General features: G+C 41.3%; 1 protein-coding gene across 1 annotated transcript in view; it reads right to left on the bottom strand.

Annotated features, from left to right (window-relative positions):
* Positions 1-23626, bottom strand: part of SPON1 (spondin 1) — a 385887-nt gene that overhangs the window by 354021 nt on the left and 8240 nt on the right. Inside the window, exon 2 of the mRNA XM_020797212.3 lies at positions 9782-9888. Coding sequence (XP_020652871.2) covers positions 9782-9888 — 107 coding nt within the window. The remainder of the gene's footprint in view (positions 1-9781; positions 9889-23626) is intronic.

Consider the following 23626-nt stretch of genomic DNA (forward strand, 5'->3'; position numbering starts at 1 on the left):
ACAGAGTGTTTGCAGGTGGAGGGGCAAGGAGTTCAGTTTTATGCCAAAAAATTATGATTTTTGCTATTGGAAAACTTTTGAAATAGTCAACTGCCAATTAAAATGCTGATTTCTGCTTCGAAGCAGTATAATAAAACTAATTAAAGAGTTTAATAATTGCTCCTCCACTGAGAGCCATGAGGTGTTAGGAGATATTTAGAAAATTCCATTTTCTGCCAACTCTCATCGAAGTTCAGAATTCTTGCCTACTTCTGCAGAGCAAAGGATGTTTTTGACTTGTTGGGCTGATGCTGAAAACATGGGTAGGCCTGGAGTCCAGACCCTTGTAAAAATGTCCCTTTCTTGCCAGTGCTGGAAAGTTAATTGGATATTAGCTGCAATAGGACATTAATGGTGGGAATGCACCCAACTGTGGAAAAAAGAAAATAGCCTTCCTTTCTTTCTTTTATAAATTATAGGGGGGAAATTATAATTAAGTTAGAGGAAATGAGCTATGCTAATTTGTAGTTGCTAACATCTGAACAAGACTTCAACATTTTTACTTCTAAAATTTTTCTACTTCAGAACTTTTTCTATTCAGACAGGGAGAATACTTGTACTCTAAGACTGAAAGTAACAAAGCCTTTGTTTCATATATTACCAATTCATAACATAACAAAACATTGCTGCTGTTATGTCCCATCAAGCCATCTCCAATGTATGGCAAACCTACGAATGACTGATCTTCAAAATTCCTGGCCTGAACAGGCCTGTAAACTCAAGTCTGTGGGCTCCTTCATGGAATCAATCCATCTCATATTTGGGCTTCTTTTCTCTCTGCTGCCTTCAACTTTTCCTAGCATTATTGTCTTTTCCTTAGAATCCTGCCTTTTCATTATCTGTCCAAAGCATTACAGCCTCAGTTTTATAATTTTTGCCCCCAGAGTGATCTTAGGCTTCATAAGATCTAAGACCCCGTTGTTTACCTTTCTAGCAATTCAAGGTATCCACAAATAATCCATCACTATATTTCAAACAAGTCAAAAAAATTCTGTCAGCTTTCTTCACTGTCCAGCTTTCACATGCATACATAGTGATTGGGAATACAAGAATGTTATGTCACCTGCATATCTTAAATTATTGGTGTTTCTTCCCCCAATTTTCACTCCTCCTTTACAGTGGGGTCTCTACTTAAGAACTTAATCCGTATTGGAAGGTAGTTCTCAAGTTGAAAAGTTCTTACGTTGAATCTGCATTTCCCATAGGAATGCATTGAAAACCATTTAATCTGTATCTGCTCTTTTCCGTCCATAGAAACTACAGTGAAACCTCTACTTAAGAACTTAATCCATTTTGGAATGGTGTTCTTAAGTTGGAGCGTTCTTAAGTTGAAGCAAAATTTCCCATAGGAATTTTTTTTTGTTTGTTATGTAGAGGTGTGTTCGTACATTGAAGCATTAGTTCCCATAGGAACTAATGCAAAGTTGGTTAATACGTACTCTACCACTAGGGGGAGATTTTTTTAACCTAAGATGACCTAAGGTTAAAAAAAGAGCAGGAAAGGTTTTTTTTCCTGTTCTTATCTTGGATTTCTGTTCTCAAGTAGAAGCAAAATTTAGCAAATGGAGCTGTTCTTAAGTTGGATTGTTCTTAAGTAGAGACGTTCTTAAGTAGAGACCCCACTGTATCTGATTCTAGTCTGACATAGACTGATCTTCTGAAATATTTAGTGTGCTGCAGCAGGCAGCAGACATTTGCAATATAATTTCAATATGTCAGTGTCTGTCCGTCCGTCTGTCTGTCTATTACCATTACATAATATTTTCTTTTTATTCCTTAGCGTTTACCACCTCTTATGCCTCCTGATTTTAAAAACAGTATTTCTGAACTAACTTTGGACTTGCCCTTGCTACATGTGACCCTGTGACTTTAATAAAAAATAGAGTGGAGGGCATGATATCAAATTAAGCTCTAGGTCCTTCTCTACTTCTTTGCCATTTAAAAAAGAAAAGAGAAGGAATTAACTACAGTACTAGTAAAGTTTCAATTGTAAAATCATGGAATGTGCCTGTCTTTAAACCTGGGCAGGCATACTCCATTGTGAAACAAGTCGGTCCTAGATCAAATCAAGTCTGAACTACCTCTGGAGGCAAAAATGATGAAACTGGGGCTGTCCTAATTTGGGCACATCATAAGAAGGCAAGATTCTCTGTAAAAGACAATAATGCTGAGAAATGTTGAAGACAGCAGAAAAAGAGAAAGACCAAATATGAAATGGATTCACTCCCAAAGGGAAGCCCTGTCCTTGCGTTTACAAGAGCTGAGCAGGGCAGTTGAGGACAGGACATTTTGGAGATTGATCATCCATAGGGGTAACTCAGGGGTAACTGGACAGCATGTAACAACAACAGTCTCTCTCCCCTCTCCCTCCACTCCTTTCTCTTCTAAAGAGCCACAGAACTCTTCATTTTCCCTGAAGTCAGTTCCTTGAGGCAACAGTAACTATTTTTCCATTCCAAAGACTGGGGGGCCATTTATTCATCATCACACTTGGGATGAGGGCCAGTCTTTCCATTTGCTTTATGCTTCCAACTTTCTGATGGAAGGAATATTGGAAGTAGAAAATAGTCATGCCCACTCTGGAAAAACAAGGAAGAAAACAAGCAGTGTACAGCTTGGTAACCCTTCTATGCAAAACGTGCATCCCTTTAACTTTCAAAAGGAGAGTCCTCTATTTAAAAGCATTCTCCACTTGGAGTTATATGTGCTTTTTTTTTTTAATCTACATCTGGTTTAATGAAAGAGAACCATAAGAAAGAGAGTAGAAGTCATGCAGTTGCCTATCAGCAGTTAGCATCTGGACAGCAGATTGAACAGGCACACAAGTCACCTGCCCACTGTCTTTCTGACTACAATGGAATGTGCTTTATTTTTTACTTCAACTATATTAAATTTCCACATGGAAGACACATACAACCATATGCACATTTTATGCAAATAGGTGTCCTCATTTAGATCCCTTTTTAGTGTCATCACTTTTCCTTTTTGGAAGACATAAGTGGTCAGCATAATGTTGTGTTCCTGGCTAAATTCTGCATTTAATGCCAAACTGCCCTCACACTCTGCTGTTTGACAAATCTCAGTGCTGTTGAGGAACAGCCGGCACTGAGTCAACTATTATCCATTAAATTGCTCTAGGATACTTAAGGTACCTTTCCTTAAATAGATACTGTACTTTACTAGTTTTTGAGTTGAACACATGAAGCATGAGACACTTTATTGTCATTCTGTTTCTGTAGACATTCTCTTTTTCTTAGGGGCAATGGTAGGGAAGGTTCTTGTATTTCTTTCTTCATATTTTTGACGTATAAAGCCCTAAACGGCTTGGGCCCTGGATACCTGAAGGACCGCCTCCTTCCATATGAGCCTACCTGGCAGTTAAGATCTAGCCAGGGGGCCCTTTCAAAAGGGCCACCCCTCAAGGAGGTAAGAGTGACGGCTTGTAGCCAAAGGGCCTTTTTGGCAGCTGCCCCCAGACTATGGAATGCCCTCTTGACTGAGATTTGTCTGGCGCTGACGCTGATGACATTTCAGCGCCAGGTCAAAACCTTCCTCTTCCAGAAGGATTTTAATTGACATATCAACTGCGGGTCCTGATGGAAATTTTTAGAGTATCTATTTTAACTGCATTTTAATTGTTTTGTCTTTCTGTTGTATTTGCAATGTTGTAAGCTGCCCAGAGACCTTTGGGTAGTGTGGGTGGCATATAATTTAAATAAATAAATAAATAAATAAATAAATAAATAAATAAATAAATAAATAAATAAATAAATAAATAAATAAATAAATAAATAAATAAATATTTAAGGAAGAGTGAAATATTGCAATGAAGAAACATAAGTCTAATAGCAAAAATTGCAGCTCCAGCTCACTTTTCTCTTCCACACTAAATGAAGTGGGGAACAATTCATCCCAGTTCCTGAAGACAGTGGGCTTAACAATTCCTCATCCATGTATATCATATGGCAGAAAGGGTCTCTCTCTCTCACTCTCACTCTCACTCTCTCTCTCTCTCTCTCTCTCTCTCTCTCTGTGTGTGTGTGTGTGTGAGAGAGAGAGAGAGAGAGAGAGGGAGGGAGGGAGAGGGAGAGAGGGATTTGGGGTGCTTTGTTGTTATTGTTTAGTCATTAAGCCATGTCCAACTCTTTGTGATCCCATGGAACAGAGCACACCAGGCCCTCCTGTCTTCCACTGCCTTCCGGAGTTGGGTCAAATTCATCTTGGTAGCTTTGATGACACTGTCCAACCATCTCGTCCTCTGTCGTCCCCTTCTGCTCTTGCCTTCACACTTTCCCAACATCAGCGTCTTTTCCAGGGAGTCTTCTCAAAATGCTTTGGGCGCTTATTACATAGAAACAAACAAGGTTCTTATGGATCAACACAGCTACTTTCATTTTCACTTTTGGTTTGGAAAATATAACACTTAGTTTTTCCGGATAAAGTTTGAGATATTCACTACTAAAGAGGGAATGCAAAATGGATCCTCCCTTCTGTAACCTCTATGTAATACCCTCATTGGGTCCCAACTGAACTTTTAAATCTCAACATGTTTTTCCAGCTTTGCTTTGTTTTCTTTGCACTTTTGCTGTATGTCACATCAAAAACTGTGTGGTTTATCTAAGGCAAGAGCCTGGTGCCTGAGTTGCTCCCAGCCTTGCATTTCAAGAGAACGGAGACTTACCTTTTCATCCCAGCAAGTATTGTTCACTGATATATGACCTCTGCATGCCTACCAGCAATTTATTAAGACCACACTCTGAGTTAGTAATTTTTAAAAAAAGTAGGAGGGCAAGAATCCTGGATGCCCAAAAATTTGGTTTGACCTTTTTAGTCATGAAGTCTGTAGTTAAGCTCAGTCCCAATGTATCATAATGAAAAGTTATGAAAACTCTAGTTGCTTCTAATAAAGGTTATTTCCTACTTTTGTTTCCTGTGTTACATTCTCATCTTAAGTATATATGTATGCTATGAGTATAAAATATCATAATGCGGATGGCTCTATTTGCTCCAGATTGAGCACTGTTTCCCAAAAGGAAAACATACTCAGGCTAGTGTAAGCTGAATAAAGGAATGAAGGGGCTACTGCAGAAGATAGGTAAAGAGGCCATATGGGAACACCTTGCTGCTTTAAAGGAATTCAAATCCCCAGGTCCATATCAGCTACTATGAGGGATATTGAAGGAACCTGCAGATGTAATATCAGAGCTTCGGTGTTCAGTCTTTGAGAATTCTTGCAGAAAAAGTAAGGTCCCTGATGACTGGAGACTGACATTTTTCAAAGGTGAAGGAAGAGTATCCAGGCAACCATTAAGCAGTTAGCTTGGCATCAGTACAAGTAAAGGTTCTAGAACATTATAGGTAAAAATGAAATAAAAGTTAAAAAACTCAAATAAAATAAAAAAAATTACAAGACAAAAACATGGTGGCACCTTAAAGACTAGATACTTAAACAGTGTGGTCACTTAGAATGAGGTGGTTATTAGCAGCTAGCATGGATTTCTCAAAAATAAATCATACCAGATTAATCTTATCTCCCTCTGTTTCTTTCTGAATAAATTCATACGCTTGGTAGAATAGGGGAACACTATACATACAATCTATCTTCATTTTATCAAGTCACACAACGTTTTGACAAAGTCTCTGCTAAGTTAGAAAATGTGGGGTAGACAATGCAACTGTTGGGTCATGGCTAAAGAGTGCTTACCTAATGTTTCCTCATCACTTGAAGAGAAATGGTAAATGGAGCACCACAGGATCCTATCCTGGGGCCAATGTTGCTCAACATGTTTACAGATTATTTTGATAAAAGAGTTGGGGGGGACACTCTTCAAACTTGTAGAATAAATCAAACTGTTATGGGAAGATAACACTTCAAGGGTCAGGATTAGGTTTCAAAAGCTGGAACCATGTTTGTAGTGTAAGCCAAATCATATATTTCCATCTGTTCCTCCCTGGTAAACAAAACATCCCTGCTGATCCTTGGGGATTTGTATGCACACACACATGAACACACACACACACACCGAGCCAGCATATCCATCATCCTTCCCAGGAACTGTGGCACAGAATGGACAGAAAGTTTTTGCTTAGCTTACTTTATGACCAGGATTTCAGCCAAAATCACCTTAACAGATTGGAGAACTTGGCCAAAAAAGCAAAACTAATTTCAACAGGAAAAAAATGAAGTTCCTCAGCTACATTGGGAAAACCATCTGCACAAATAAATATAGGATAAATGGCACCTAACTATTTATGAAGGGAATCTCAAAGGTTTTAGTGAACCACAAGCTAAAAACACAAGTCAACAGCATTATGCGATAGTTGAAAAAAAAATGCAATGTTAAGATGCAACACCAGATCCAGACAATGCAATGACGTTGAATGTATAACAAAATCACAAAAGGAAGCCCTTTATCAGCAGCAATTTGTCACTGCGAATTATGTCATTGCCATCAGACAGACATACTTTGCTCAGCTGGATTTCAGCAATCAAATACTATGATTTGATACAAATTGCTGTGACCAATGACATTATCCACATTTTGCAAAGCATCATAGGCATAATGAAAAGTAAGATTATATAACTTTAAGAGATCATGTCTGCTAGAGTGATTGCACACTTTTTGCTGAGAAAAAAAAGTCCAAAGGAATGAAAAGAGTTTTACTTTCATTAAACTGAATTACATACATACATACATACATACATACACACACACACACACACACACACACACACACACACACACACACACACACACACACACACACACAAACAACGTTTCTCCAAGATTTTATCTTTTATAACATGAAATCTTTTGAGCTAATTACTTGGCATCCATGATCAAATATCATATACAAATTTCCATAAGTGCCACATGTTAAAAAATACTGAAAATCAACACATTTACTGTTTTTATGCCAGGTTTTGAAAAATGTCATTGAGTTCAATTAGTTGGTTCGGTTTAAGATGTTATGTTAAGAGCATCTAAGCCTTCAAGGCCACTAACTAACAACACACCTACAAAATGGTATCCAAGACTGTAGTTAGTCCCAGCTTCACCATTACCTCTGAAGCGAATGGCTGTCAATGACACAGCAGGGGCCCCAGTCACAGATTTGTTCCTTCACAGGAACTGACACATGTAAGGGCAGTCATGGAAACATTTCCTGCCTCACAGGCTCCCTTTTGCAGCCACAGCCTCAAGCATGCAACTAGTCGCATGACCAGTTGCGTTACAGAGGGCCTTCAGGAGAGGAGAAATTTCTGTGTGATTGCCCTTATGTATAAGGAAAATATTGATTGGTTTTAGGTAACTGAAGCTATCGAATAACTCAAGTTACTGTTCCATGTCACGAATGCCCAACTAGCAACCAATATCACAATCCTCTGAGTTTGGAAAGAACCATAAAGGTCAGCTCTGCCAGCCCCCTGTCAATACAGGACAGGTATAGTTCTTCACAGATGCAATATTCATGATAAAGAACTTTTGGTAGTTGAGAATATATTTATTTCAAATTATGAGGAAAACTATTCTTTTTTTAAAAAAAATGTTGATGAAGTTAACCCTTCATTCTTAGATTACTGTACTTTCTGAACACTGGCTCAAACATTTATAAGATTTTTGTGCTGTATTAACTTTTATGACAGCAGCTGCTGGTAAAGTTATCTCACAAACCGAAATTTCATTCTGAAACTAAAAGGCCGCCAGTTTTCATGGGGAGTTTAGTAGATTCTCCGCACAATGTCTTCAGAAATGGACTATGACCTTATGAGTTTGGACTATGCACTATGATATGAAGTGTGGAAGGATGAGATGATTTAATGCTCCACCTTGGAGCAGAAGGAGGGACAGAATGATAAGGAGGTAAAATTTGCTTACTTGAAATACAAGGTTGAATCTGAAATGGGGTTAGATTGAAGGGTGTCATTCTGCAAACATAAAGCCTCTTTTTGCTTATGGATGTGCTGTTCCTAGGGTAGCACTTTGCTTGGTGAAACAATAGAGGCACCAGTGTGCCAAAAGGGCACCAAAGATATTAAAGATATTAAAACAATATTACCAAATTTAACATCTTATTTTCAGCATAAAACAATCAGGTGCCTTGTAATGGTGAATACTGAAATGCTTCATTATGAGCCATCACGTCAGAATTGGCTTACAGAGCTTTGAAGGTAAGTGACATATTTAACGATGAGGTTGGCTTGTGCTCCCCCACCCACCCCCATGAAGCTCCAGGTTCAAGTGCAGATTCAGTCCTAAGACTCCCCAGTCCTAGTCCACCACCTCTATCCACTACACTACAACAACTATCGAGGTAGAGAAAACAAGATATTAAACTAGACAGTGAGGGCAGCAGACCGTCCAAGCACAGCATTATACAGTAGTCTCTCACTGTTCTTGCACCCACATCAAAACAGAATATCACATTTATCCACTGAATACTATTGGTAGAACCAATGCCTATTGGAAATTTGCTTCTGAGGGAAAAACAGTAGCAAGAGCATGTGTGTGCTCAGGCACTTTGTTTTGTTCTTTGTATGACTGCTCTGAGAGACAACCTTCTATGTCAGTAATGATGAGCTTTACCACCATCATTCATAACTTGTTCCCAATCTTGCATTCCTTATGCATAAGGACATGACCCAGGTTGAACCCTATTATATATTTCCAACATCATATGTGCCTCAAATAATACTTTAAAATGTGTGGCATTGGTTTCATGGATGCTGGTGTAGGGCTGTGAAGTTCCTAAGGGTGTAGAAATGATGAAGGAAGTACCAGCATGAAAGCTGGAAACTCTACAATAACCTTTTTAATAGAAGAAAATAGCACGTACAGCAATCACAACACCATGGGACAAAAAGGGCTAAGAAAATCTTCTGAGTGTTGCGGACTTCAATATGAACAACGCACAAGATCAGTGTTATCACACAAAAGCAAGCTTTCTAACAGCACAGAGGCAAAAATTCTTCCTGGACACAAACCTGGCATTTCATTTTGTTGTTCTGTTTAAATCATGAACCATAGGAAACATGTGACAGTCACACGAATAATGCTTTGTTGGAAAACTCAAAGGTTCCTGGACATATCAGTCCAGAAGGCAGTTCACTAAAGCCCGTTCCAGGAAGACAAAAGCTATTGTCCCATGCAGAGGCCAGCGAACGGTGGGACTTCTTCCAAATAATGATGGATGAACTGGAGCTGCGTAGGAACTGAAATGTTACCATGATAAAATGAGTTTCCCTAGTCTAGACAAAGAAATGAACAGGAAAAGAAACAAACTGTTGGACCAAAGGGAAGAAAGGGGGGAAAAACGGAAATGCTTAAGCTGTACTGGATTTGTTACAGACAGCTGCATGCTGGTAACAACATCCAGTCTCTTGTGTCCCATTTGACCAAAAACATTGAGGTGGCAACCATATGCAGGATACACATGCTTAACTTGGAAATAAGGTTCGGTGTCTTCAGTGACACTTCTCTATAGTAAACATACAGAGATTGAATTATAAATGTATGGGAAAATAGCAACACTTTGTGGAATTCCAAAGCCACCTTGCAGTCCCCTCATAAATAATTTTCCATAGATATCTGCTCTTTAGGTGCTGTTCCAAACCCTACATCATGCTTGCAACTTCATAAATATCCATAGCTATAGACAAGAGATGTTGCTCTTTATAATCCTTGTTTTCTCCCAAGAGATCAGCATCACCAGGGTTGCCATTTAAGAACTAGCTCCTCACCTGAAAGGTTCCTGCATGGTCTTCTTCTCGGTCTCCCTCTTTGCCTTCCTTCAAAGCAATCAATGTGAATCCACGGAAATAGGCTGGAGTGGCAGCTGAAAGTGTTACTGAGGAAAAAGGGAGAAAAATAAGATTTTCCAAATAAACGTGCTTGTAGATTTTTTAAAACATTCAATACCTTGGTCAATTATGGCTCTAGGATTAGAGAGATCATTGGGCATGACACCCTCAGTTGAGACCCCTGAATTGGAAGAGGCAATGAACCTAAGGGTTATTTTTAGGCTACATAATAACACCCCTGCAAAATGCATGCAGTAGTATTGCTATGATGTAACAAGAAATAGTCGTATTCAACTTTCATACATTCATACAGGAAATAAAGTCTTATTAGGGTTGCTGTAAGTCAGTTACAACTTGATGGCACATAACTAATATAACATATGGAGTGGGGGGATTGGTGCCATTTTTGGTGAACCAGTGTGAAGCACAGAGGTCTAGTGTGCTGTCCTCAACAGAGGATAGGCAGGAGGAGACATCCGGATGTGTAGAGGGAGAACTCATAAAGAGAGAGGAAGATAAAGTGAAGAGGGTGATAGAGATATGTTTAGCGGAAGATGAGGGAGACAAAGGGGAGGAGCAAGATCTGATATTATAGGAGGAGGTTATAAAGGGGGAAGGAGAAGTGCAGGAATTTAGAGTGGAAGCAGACATGAAAGAAAGAAGCAGGAGAGACAGCGCGGTACAAACAGATAGTGTGGACAAGCAAGCTAATAAGATTTGTGACCTATTGAGAGAGTTTCCAAACCTCAAGATGGGAGGAGGATTCCTACCAGACCCCTTCTCTCCTAGGTGTGACGGGAAGGTGGTAAAGCCCCTAGAATGGATGGTCATGGTCTACCCCCGCAATCAAAGTGGAGGGAGGAAGGTAATCCACCCCGGTCCCACATGAAATGCACCACCCCTGGGAGGGGGATTGGGCGAGGCATACATGTTGTGGGACGGTGTGTGCTGTGAGGAGTACCCCAATGCGACTGATGACAGACCGCGAGTGCTTTGGTCCAGCCCCAATGTGAGATGGACTATGTATACTTGAGCCAAAGATACTGAGTTACGCAATGATTCCAGAGTTAAGCAATTTTGATCTGAAGCTGATGAGAATAAAATTAAGGTTGTTGAACAGTTCAAATGGCCTCTGTCTCTTATTCCCGCCAAAATGAAGGAACCATCACCAATTTCAGAAGAACCCAGTCACAACTGGTTTTGCAGCAAAGCACAATATAGCTTCGTTGTTAGCAGGCTGTCCCACCGAAGATAGATAGAAATTTCTTCCATTGGAAAATACTGGAATTCATGGGGTTCGGAAATACCGCATAGTACATGAAGGATACATTTTATTTTGTTTTGTTCAATTTTATTTTCATTTCATGGTGTAATTTTCTGGCTCTGGATGTTATGCACTTGATTCAGCACATGTAAACAGAGCTTTGTACACAGCAAAATGCTGATAATAACACAATGCATTAGAATTTATAATCAGACCAATAGTAGTGCTCTATAAAGGCATACAATTCTGTCCATAGCTAGTCAGACATAAGCTTCATTGAGTCCAAAGGAACCGATAGGATTGAGGTATAAATGCCACGTGGCCCTACCCATTTAGAAACGGAGTCCATTGAAAGTAAATGAAATTGTTAATTACCTTTGCATTTCTTGCCTGCTGCCAGCAATTTTGGCAGCTAAAGATGTAGGCTACCACTTAACAAATGCTTATGTTGTATTAAAATTTGTCTCAAAGAAATATGCTACTTGACAAAGGCTTTAAATAATGAACAATAAATGACTAAAGACACTGCCATAAGAGATGTGTCTTCATGTGAGAAGTTGGATTCAAGTTCTGTTTTGACAAAGCTACTGGCATTTCATTGTTCCACACCTTTATGTAACAATTCTAAGGAGTTCATTATGGTGCAGTACCTGAAAGTGATTATCGGGCATTAAAACACTGTGTCAACCAAGGAGTTCCTGAGGTTTCTACATACAGTGGTGCCCCGCATAGCGACGTTCATCCGTTCCAGGATTAACGTCGCTATATGGAAACATCGTTAAACGGAACTAAAAAGCCCACAGAAATGCATTAAAACACGATTAATGCGTTCCTATGGGCTTAAAACTCACCGTTGAGTGAAGATCCTCCATAGGGGCAGCCATTTTTGGTGCCTCTTAAGTGAGGAATCCGTCCAGAAAACAGCGACGGCCATTTTGAAACCGCTGATCAGCTGGCTTCCCCCTACCCAGTTCCCACCCACCCCAGTCCCCGATGCTGGGAGGTGCACACAGCCGGGGCTTGCTATCTCTCCCGGCTTGCCCCCACCCCCCTCGCTGATGTCGGGAAGAGAGTGCAGCCAGGGCTTGCTATCTCTCCTGGCTTGCCCCCACCCCCCTCGCCGATGCCGGGAAGAGAGTGCAGCCAGGGCTTGCTATCTCTCCCGGCTTGCCCCCACCCTCCTTGCCGATGCTGGGAGGCGCACACAGCCGGGGCTTGCTCTCCCTCCCTCCTTCCCCCCACCTCAGTCCCCGATGCCCGGAAAGGAAAAGCAGCCGGGGCTTGCTCTCCCTCCCGGCTTCCTCCCACCTCAGTCCCCGATCCCGGAAAGGGACAGCAGCCGGGGCTTGCTCTCCCTCCCTCCTTCCCCCCACCTCAGTCCCCGATGCCCGGAGGAGAGTGCGCCCGGGGCTTGCTCTCCCTCCCTCCTTCCCCCCACCTCAGTCCCCGATGCCCGGAAAGGGAAAGAAGCCGGGGCTTGCTCTCCCTCCCGGCTTCCCCCCACCCCAGTCGCCACCGCCGGTAAGCTGGGGGAAGGTATGGGGAAAAATCGCAAAGCGATTTTTCCCCATAGAGAACATCACAATACGATCGCAAAAGCGATCACAAAAACTTCTTCGGTATGCAGATTCGTCGTTAAACGAGGCGCCCGTTAAGCGAGGCACCACTGTACGTACAACTTTATAACAAGACTTTTATTGAATCTCCAAGTATCTATCTGCCGTTTCTTAATCATGCTTTATATTTTCATTTCAACATTTGACAAAGCTCAAAATGCTTCATATACATTATTTCATTGCAATCCCAGAGATGAGGGAAACCATTTTATTTATTATTGTTAAAGTTTTTGGACTACAACTCTTAAAATATCCTAATCAATATAGCCACTGTAGGAGTTGTAGCTGAAATGAATATTTTCCCCATATCTCTGCAATCCTCTTTACATTCAAAATTATTCAGAGAAAGGCCAACATTAAGCCCTCCTCATTATGGTTTCCTCCAGATATGTCAGAAGGCAAGTAAGCAGACAAAAACACCCCAGCTCCCATTACTCTCAGACAGCATGGCTATTCTTCAAGAATGATGGGATGTACATCTTGAGGATGCTACATTAGCGAAGACTGCTCTAACCACTACACCACTCTAGCTCAGTTGACTAAGCAGTTCTCATCAATCAACTCAACTCTAGCAGTCATTGAAGGGACACATACTATGGCCAACGTTCTCAGAAACACATCTTTCTGATGTAGGTCAGGAGCAATGGCTGGGAAATATTAGGCAGAGCCACTTACAGTGGTTGCAACAGGAATGGATTGGCAGAAATTGGTCAAGCTTGGGATAGTTCCAGCCCACCTTGCTGACAGTTTTGCAGATAGGAGTGGACCCCAGGTGACAGAGATGGGCAATTGGCCCTACCCAACACAAGATCCTCTCTGGTGGGATCAGGCTATGGGGGAAATTGGGGGGAACTGGTGGGGGATGTCCAGCTCATCACAATCCCCTGCAATGGGTGGCAGCACATCTCCTCCCTAATGTTCTTGCACCCAGGAGGCAATCATACCCATATGGGGCCAATCATTTTTGTCACTTGGTGTTGGGATCCACTCCTTGTGCCAATTTTATCTTATTACTTTATTCACTCACATTTCTTTCTGAAAATAAACCTCTAAATTTATCAATGGTATGCGTTATTGAGAACTGTGGGAAATACAGGAGGGTTATCTTACTTGGGTCCGCAATGGAATTATAGTTTTGCCAAATGTATGAGAATGCTCATATATATGTATCTGAGAGACAGCCAACGTGATGTAACAGAAAGCGCTGAACTAGGACTCAAGAGACCAGAATTCAAATTCCTGGTTGGCCATGGAAACTGATGGGAGAATGGCAATGGTAAACCATTCCTTGAACATGTTACATATGTCAAAACATTACGAAGGTAGCTAAAAACTGGAAACAACTTTAGGGGCACATAACAAATATATCTAAGAAGCAAGGAGCCATGTAAGAGGAATGAAAATTCAGGTTAATTTAGCCCTGTCCTAAGCATACTTGTGTACATGGCATGTATCTGGTTACTTTGCAACTATTAAGAGAGTTTCGAAATTATAACACACAACAGCATCCAGACATATTACAGAGAATGCAGTCTGCAAATGACAATATACTGTGTTCGGCATATACATTCTTTTCCAGTGCTTGAGACAGCTAAAGATTGATTCCATTACATACTGTTGGTTTTAAACTTAAAATTCCAGAGCGTCCCAAAATGTTCGTTATGTTTCTAGGCAAGTGAAAATCTCCAACATTGTGTTCATTGACAGTTGCAATTTGTGCTCCCAAACTGGAATGAATAACAAGGTGAAGGTGTAGATAATTTGAATGTTGTAGTATTGTGGAGAGTCATCTGCTGCTACTAAGCAGCTTTGTTGTCTTTTTGGATCCCCAGTAGATGGACACCAGTTTGCATTTCTAGTGAAGACCAATCATAAAACAAGAGAGAGGGGGGGGGGGGGAGGCAGAGGGAGAGAGGGGGGGGAGGCAGAGGGAGAGAGGGAGAGAGGGAGAGAGGGAGAGAGGGAGAGAGTGTCTCCCAGCATGTAGCTCTACACTGGATTTGCCCACCAATTTGTCAGCCAGAAACACATGGGAACATTCCTACCTCAAGATTTAGTGGGACTCTTTCTGGACATCCACAATCAAATTCATGATCAGAGTATGTAGGGGAAATTGTATAAAATTATGTATGTCAATCTCACAGAACAGCTATGAAGTAACACAAAGAGGCATATAATTAAAACAAGTACAATCCTAGCAGAAACTAAATTCAGCAGACTGGTATTTTTGTGTTATGCTAGTGAGTGATTCATTGGATCAATAACTGTTCTCATCTCTTCTTGTGTAAATCTTTTCCCATGTAGTGGAATACATATTTGTTCCACCTACAGATAAATGTAACAGGACAGTATTTCGACAGATAAATGTTTAATTTCCTCCCTTTAGACAACAAAGCTACAGTTGCATAGACGAATGCCAGGAGGGCACTGCCAAAGGGAATGAATCTCTTCCTCTATAGCCTTATATTTTCTACTGAACAATGCACTCCACTCCTCATACAGTACTTCTTTTTCAAAAGAGGCCAGTTCAAATTGAAATGCCACATCAAATTGTCAAAAGTTGGAGATGTCAAGGGACCCTTTTTAAAAAACAATCTCTTTGACAGGAAAATAAAACATTTTCAGAAATATAAAACATTGGTCAGAAATCCTGACAACACTGGTTGTAAGATGCTTAACTGAGCTTGTGGCAAACAAAGAAATAAGCAATCCAATTTATTGCTTAAAGAAGAGATTTACAATGGGAAACTGTTACTAAGATGTTCAGCACCCTGCAGTATCAGTAAGAATGCATTACTCTTGTCTAATTTTTAATCAATAAAACAGAATCTTTGGTATGATTTATTTTTTCTGTTCACTAGAATCATTATGCATATGCTTGGTTTAGCATTTTTACATAAGAAAAGAAAAAGCACCCAGTGTTCATGATTTATATGTCATGTATCCTAATTTTATCAACTTGCTGAAAGCACAGCCTCTCACAATCATTAGATTACATGAGTCTCCTTGTTATTAGCCTCCACCCATACCCTCTTGGTTACAAAGATATATTTGACTATATGAATATTTCAAATTTACATCAAACAGACACTGCACTTTTATATTAAAAAAAAAGTTTCTACATTTTATTGTAATACTATCTTTTTTAAAAAAATCCTGGCTCAAAACTATGAGTTTAGAATTAGCACATATTCTTTCCATCCACGTAACTGTATTCTTGTGCAACACCATACCATCTTCAGACCAAGCTGAAACTTCCTTGCAACGTTTTGCTGATTATTATTCTTAAAATTAAACAAAACAAAACTCCCCATTGTTTTAATATAGGTCCACATCCAGCACCCAGCTGGCATATATCTGCTAGCATGACCCAACTTTCTTCCTTTTTCCTCACCTTGCAGCTTTACACAGATCTTGAAAAGTGGCTATGACAGCTCTTCTCCCTCCCTTGTACAGCTGGCTGTAAGGGGACTTCTGCTCCATTCTGCTGATGGAAGCAGTCCTGTCAGCAGAACCACTCCATTGGGTGTTGATAGTTTAAAGAATGGATCTAATTGGTTCTTTTTCTTAAGTGAGTTCCCTCTACAGTCATATCAAGCAACTTTGTTCACTGAGAACAATAAGGATCCAGGCAAAGCCAAGTCTCAAGAATCGGGCAATGGCATGTGTCATCTTTTGACTGAATGCAGAATGCATTCTGTTTCACGACAGGAAAGAGCTCAGCAACTTTCCCCATCATACACATGTTTAATAGGATAGAAACAACATCAAAAGGTGTCAGTGCAGAGCCCCTGTCCCAGGCAAACAAGTTTGGCAAGGGGAGCACACTTACATTTTAGCTGTAAGTATTTTATCATTGCCGAGGGAAAGAAATGAAATGCTCTCCTGCAAATATGAAGCCATACACAACAGATCAGCATCTACAGTTACTCTGGTGGGAAATTTATGAAGACCAGTGGTGAAACTCAGTAATTTTAGACACCTGGTGGTCTTTAGAGATTTGTAGTACCAGTTGTGTGAAACACACAAATAAGATTTTCCCTCTTTATGCATCCTATCATACTTCTACACTTTAGCTAAGATATCTTCCTAAGACTGCTGGAGGAAAAACAAAAATAAATGAAAACTCCTTGTCAAACTTCTTTAAAAAAAGAAAGTAGGACCCTCTGAGCACGTGCATTTCAGCGTGTTATGTTCATTTTAATATTTGCATCATCATGATAGGAAGAAAATGGAGCTTCTTTTATGTTGACTAGATCCTAAACTTTGGAATAAACACTTTTTTGTTACATAAAAGGAGAACAGAAATGTTAAAAAATGAGCATCTTGAGCCATGTGCAAGTGCAGCTGGCCCTTGGAATACGGGAAGCAGCACTACACACAGATGGCCTCATCACAAATCACTTATCAAGATCTGCTGAAGCAGAGAGCAACTTCTCACTGTTAAAAATAAAAAAAGTGTAATAGAAAAAGACCAAGGATTGCCCCAATGTTCCTCTTTGTTTAGCCCAAAATGGAAAGCCTCTATTCCTCCTATCAGACCTGCTTACACTGGGACCTACTTCTTACAGAGGAAGTGCCAGTGGAGGCTGGTCCATTAGGGCAAATGAGTCATTTCATGCTCAGCCTTCTCAAGGTAGCCCACACTTCAGGCACAAATCATGTTCTGGTGCCACCATGAGGGGGGTCACCCTAAAGGAAACATATTTCATTTAAACCAGTGGTCCCCAACCTTGGGACTCCAGATGTTTGTGGACTACAACTCCCAGAAGTCTTCACCACCACCTCTGCTGGCCAGGATTTCTGGGAGTTGAAGTCCAAGAACATTTGGAGGCCCAAGGTTGGGGACCACAGATTTAAACCATGGAATTACTCTTCTCCACCTGTTCTAAGTCACTCAGGCACATTGGTGAAAAGCATGTTACCACAGAGCTTTTTTCAGTAAAAACCTGAAATACAAAAATAATACACAATCAATGCCCGCTACAAAGAGTTTGTCCTTCCATTTCCCCAGCACAGACAAATTAATTAATTACATGAATAGGGGGTGTATAATTCTAGAAGGGCTGAGGGCCATTGTTCCATTTCGCCAGCAGCCTAAGTGCTGCCCTCCAACGTTGTTAGGCTAAAAGGGCTAATTTGCACGTTTCACAGTTTATTTTTGAGGGGGGGGGAATCAATCCAGTGGTTATGTACTATAAAGATTGTTCCAGTGGGTTTATAATATTGGGGGAAAGGGTGCAGCTAAAAATAGGATTTAAAATTGAAAAACCCTTATACCCTCTAGTGGCCTAAAATTATTTTTTAAGGAAAATTGCAGTAGTAGGGGCCTTAAGGTATTAGGGACCCATTGTTGCATTAGGACACTCGCTTTGAACAATGATCTGTATGTGCCTTACTTTCTATTTCTTGCCTTTACCAGGCACCCAATCATTTGGAAACACTCACATGTGCTCGCTCTCTCGCTTGCTCGCTCGCTCTCTTTCTCTCTCTCTCTCTCTATCTCTGGGGTGGGGTGGGGGGGTTAAGCAAGGTCTAAACACAAAACTGGCAGAGGATTACAGCCAAGGGGCTTCCACAAACATAGGTTGTTTTCTTTGTTATAGTTGCAAAAATAAGTTTTTTTTTAAAAAAAAGTAATTTTAGCCCCCAAAGAAGGTGATTAAAATGTCAGGTAAGAATTCTTTAAAACCAGTTTTCAATGATATCCTGATCACTTTACCTTCTCTGAAATGACACTTCAGAAAAACCTCATGGTGAATCTTGCTGTTGCCCCTCCCCACACCCCACTTCACTCCCCCGCAATTTTAGAGTGTAAAAAACCCGGCTTGTATGTGCCTGGTATGTAAAACACAATGGACAGCACTGTCACTTTTCCCTGCATTGAAGTATGTGTTTTTGTATGCACTTGGTTCAGTTTTACACTCAAGTTACCCTGCCAGATTGATAGGCATCAGCCACCACCGGGTAGTAAACACTACAGCTTGGAAATACTATGAGGGTGGGTGGAACTACAATTCCCAGAATCCCTTGGTAAGCATGGCTACGGGGCAATGCTGCATTCTGACAACTTCTGTCGAAAAAAAGTAACATTTCCAAAAATTCTGGGCATCACATAAGCACTGCAGAAAACAGTGTCAGAAGTAGTGGGTACTAGGACTGTACCATTTGTTTTTGTTTTGCTTTGGGTTTTGGTTTTTTGACTCAAACTGTTGAATTCTTCAAGAATTCCATGGGCAGAGTTCCAACCCAGAAACACGTATCAACGTATCAGGACAAGGCTGAGGCTTTCTTCTAGACATCCTTCTAGGTCTTTATTTCTTCTTGCAATACTTCCTGGAAGGAAGCTGTCATCACATTTCCAGAGTTGCGTCCATCTTCAGGAGGTGCCCTATAGAGCAGTGGTCTCCAACTTTGGGCTTCCAGATGTTCTTAGACTACAACTCCCAGAAGCCTTCACCACCACCTCTGCTGGCCAGGATTTCTGGGAGTTGAAGTCCAAGAACATCTAGAGGCCCAAGGTTGGGGACCACTGCTATAGAGGACAAAGGGCAATGAGGGTCCCAGTCCAGCCTTCTAATGTATAGATCAAATTCATATAGGTGCCTCTTCTCTGTGGCACAATCCCATGTAACTGGGGATATGTGTAATGATGATGTAACTGCATGGGTGGAACTAATCACAAGTATTGTTTTCCCATGAAGTAAACACTCTCCCTCCTTAAATGTTTCCACTTGCACATATATTAGCAGGTGTCATCTTTAACATGTTTTCTGTGTGAAACAAAAGACTAGGTAGCACCCCATTCTCAAACCAGATAAAAAGCTGACCAGATTGGCAGTTAAGAATTTTAGAACATAGGAAGTGTCATGCTGGATCTGACCTTAGACCTTTCTAGTTCAATATTCTGTTCACACATGAGCCACACTGTGGCCAACAGACAGTGGCTGATGGGAAGTCCACACAACAGTATCTTCTTTGTCATATTCCAAAGCAACTGATATTTAGAGGCATTCTGATACAGTTGGCTCTAACTACGACACTCGTTCCATTCTCGTCCTCTACTACATACAGGGGCATCACATGTGTCTAGGGACCATATGGCAGATGAGATAGCACACACTGCATTGTCTGCCAGCATGTTACTACCTGAGCCAGCTTCCCCATAACATGACCAGCTCTATATTATCAATATCCCTGTATCATTCATAATGAAACAATGAAAAACAGCATGTATTTGTCTCTCTCTGTCACAACTCTGAGACTGTGAAATCTAGACATCTGAAACTCAGTAGAGATATTTAAAAAGACCCTGAAAGGGTATATCATGGGGTTTAATTCATTTAAAATGGATTACTTAATGTTAATTAATTAAAAGCTGCATGCAGACTGCAGTACAATTGGTTTAGTCATTAGGTAGCAGAAGCCAGGTCGATTCTAGAATAGCCTGCCCTCAAGAGCAGATAGCGTTGTCCTTTGGTCCAAATGTTGGCTGATGGTTTCAACCAATCTATTTAGATTTTTACTTCTATCCTGCTAGAGCTATGAAGGAATTAGAAAATATCATCAAGTATAAGGTTGTGTCGCTGGAGACCAAGATCAAGATCATCTACACTCTTGTAGATCCATTCACCATATATTGAAAACTGGCAGTAAAGAAAGTTGATGGGGGCGGAGGGAATGATTCATTTGAAATGTGATGCCAGAGGATAGTTTGGCAGATGTCCTGAACTGCCAGAAAGACCAGCAATTGGATCCTAGATCAAATCAAGCCTGAACTATCTCTGCAGGTAAAAACATTGAAAGTGAAGATTTCCAACTTTGGGAACATCATAAGAAGGCAGGATTCTGTAGAAAAAAACAATAGTGCTGGGAAAGATTAAAGACAGCAGGAAAAGAGGAAGGCCAAATACAAGATGGGCTGATTCCATAAGCTTGGGCTTGATTTCACAAAAGTTTAACAGGACATTTTTTAGATCACTCATTCAAAGGGCCACCAGAGGTGACTTGACAGCATGTAATAATAATGACAACAATATAGTTATTTCACGTCTGCTGGAGCAACACAGACCCCTCTTTTGTAACATATCTGCAAGGTAAACTTTGTTACAAAATCCAGGTGTGTGTGCATGAAGAGAGATTAGAACTCCTGTTGCCTGGTTAAGGGGGGGGATGAGGAGGGAAGAAAATGTGAGGGAACAAAAAAGACTCAATGAAAGTAGAGATGGAGGGAGAAAAAAACTGAGACAGAAAGAATGGGAAATACAGGTGCCATATTGCCCAGTTGGCTGGGTTTTGTAAGAATGTAGACTAGAGATGGGGATGAATATAAAAATAGGTATTTTTGTTTACAGATACTGTATAGCCAATTTGTCAGGTATTCGTCAATCTGTATTCGTCAAAATATATGTAAAGGTAAAGGTTCCCCTTGACAATTTGTCCATTTGTGTCCGACTCTAGAGGGCGGTGCTCATCCCCGTTTCCAACCCACAGAGCTAGCATTTTTGTCCGAAGACAATCTTCCATGGTCACGTGGCCAGTGTGACTTAGACATGGAACGCTGTTACCTTCCTACCATGGTGGTGCCTATTTATCTACTCGCATTTTTGCATTTTGCATGCTTTTGAACCGCTAGATTGGCGGGAGTTGGGACAAGTGACGGGTTCAATCTTACGACTGCAGGTCTACTGACTTTGCAGTACAGAGGCTTCTGCGTTTAACCCGCAGCACTACCACATCCCCTTTGTCAAAATATAAGTCCCAACAAATATGGCTTGATGAATATTTCCTCTGTTTTATTCATCGATCCATTGATCCATCAATATTCGTCTATATTCGTTACCCTTTTTGGGGCCTCTCAGAGCTTGCTGGTGCCAATTAGAAGCTCTGGCCAATCAGGACAATAATCCTGGATTGGAATGTCCAACAGCCAGTAGCACTGCTGAAAAGTGTAACTAACTTTTACTGAGGCTTCATAAGTTTTTCCCCTCCAGCCTTTCCCCACTTCTGTCTATTCTCTCCACAGTGAGAACAGTTGCTGGCTTGCTCTTGTGCTCTTGTTTTACTTTTGTGGCAGCAAAGTGAACACTCATATTTTTCTTTTTCATTCATTCATCATCATCATCACATCATCTTTACTGCGAATTTGGGGAGGAATTTCAGGTAGCTTAAGCTACTTCTTTGGAAGGGCTTGAGTTTTTAAAACTTTATTTTTAGAGGCTTGTGTGTGTCTTCTTCAGGCACAGTGCGTGGGGGGGATTTGGTATGTGTTGTGTGACTGTGGAATCCCTTTCCTTTCGCCTAACTGATGTGGTTGTGTGCCTTTTTGTGTCTCTGAGACTTATTTGGCAAGGTTTTTTAAGTTTTTAAAATTTTATTTTTGGAGGTTTGTGTGTCTCTCAGGTGGAAGAGACACACCCAGTGGGGAAATTTGATTTGTGACTGAAATCCCTTTTCCGTTCCCCTAAAACTGTGTGTGTGTGTGTGTGTGCGCGTGTGTGTGCGCGTGTGTGTGTGTGTGTGCGTGTGTGTGTGTGTGTGTGTGTGTGTGTGTGAGAGAGAGAGAGAGAGAGAGAAAGAGAGAGAGACAGAGAGAGAGACTCAGCTGGCAGAGCTTTACGTTTTTAAAACTTAATTCTTTTTGGAGTTTATTTTCGGCTTGTGTTCAGCCACAGTGGGTGGGGGAGAATTTGTTTGTGTGGATTGGAATCCCTTTTCCTAATTTACATTATCCTGGGGGGGGTGTTGTTTAGGCAGATCACATTTTAGTAAAACAATTATTCCACCACTCCCCACCATCATTTAAAAAAGCTGAAATTTACATACTCTTGCTGACCCTCTATTAGTTTCTTTCCCCAATCCCCATTGCTTCATTATTTGTTTAGTTGCTTAGGCAGTATAAAATGAAGGGAGTTCTCCACCACAGGGAATCAAAGGGGAAGAAGGCTGTGAAGCTACAGTGGGGTCTTGACTTGAGAACTTAATCCGTATTGGAAGGAGGTTCTCAAGTCAAAAAGTCTGTAAGTCAAGTCTCCATTGACCAACAGTGCATTGAAAACCGATTAATCCCGTAACAGGCCGTTTTTGTTCCATTTTGGTTTTTTTCTGGTCTGTAAGTCAAATCTCAGTCTGCAAGTCAAACCTAAATTTTGTGGCCAGAGAAGTCTGTAACTCAAAAAGTCTGTAAGTCAAGCCGTCTGTAAGTCAAGGGTCCACTGTATGTAGATTAGGCAATGGGACAAGTGCCACCACTGTCCCTCCTCTGGTGGCCTTGCAGGCAGGCATGGAAGCAAAGCTTCCAGAGGCACCCAAAGAACTGCTGCTCCTCTTCCTAGAGGACTCCGGGGAGTCACTGGTTTCTAAAGATCCCCCGTCCAATTTGAAACCAGTAATGGCAGGGCAGGCTTCACAACCCTCCACCCCTGTCCCCAGAGCCATCTCTTCCCTCCTCCCAGACCAGCAGCACCCCTGGGACACAGAGTTCTTCCCAGGCCAGCAGTCAGAGGCAGGCAGTGGGTCGTTGTTTGGGCAAACATGGCAGAGGGGCCATGTGGGATCATTCCACGGTAGTCACTGATGACCAACGGCTGGTATGCTGGAATGCCTGCCTAGTGATGGTCCAGAGGGGGTCAGGCCCCAGGCATCTGTCCCCCACCGTCGTCCGCCAACATCTGGAGAAGCACCATCCAAGGCTCCTGTCCAGAGAAGGCACTTTGTCAATACCATCTGGGGAAGGGAAGAAAGCAGCTTCAGGGGGAGATGTGGGGAGGCAGGAGGAGGTCCCTCCTTCCAAAAGGGAAGCCACAGGGGTTTCTGGGGCTGGCAGCATGAGGCAAGCCATCCTCCACAAAATGGCACCTGTTGGGTCCACCATGACCCTCAGGCAGCAGTTGAAAGGCAAGGCCC

This window comes from Pogona vitticeps, chromosome 1 (assembly GCF_051106095.1).
Source record: "Pogona vitticeps strain Pit_001003342236 chromosome 1, PviZW2.1, whole genome shotgun sequence".
NCBI classification, from domain to species: Eukaryota; Metazoa; Chordata; class Lepidosauria; order Squamata; family Agamidae; genus Pogona; species Pogona vitticeps.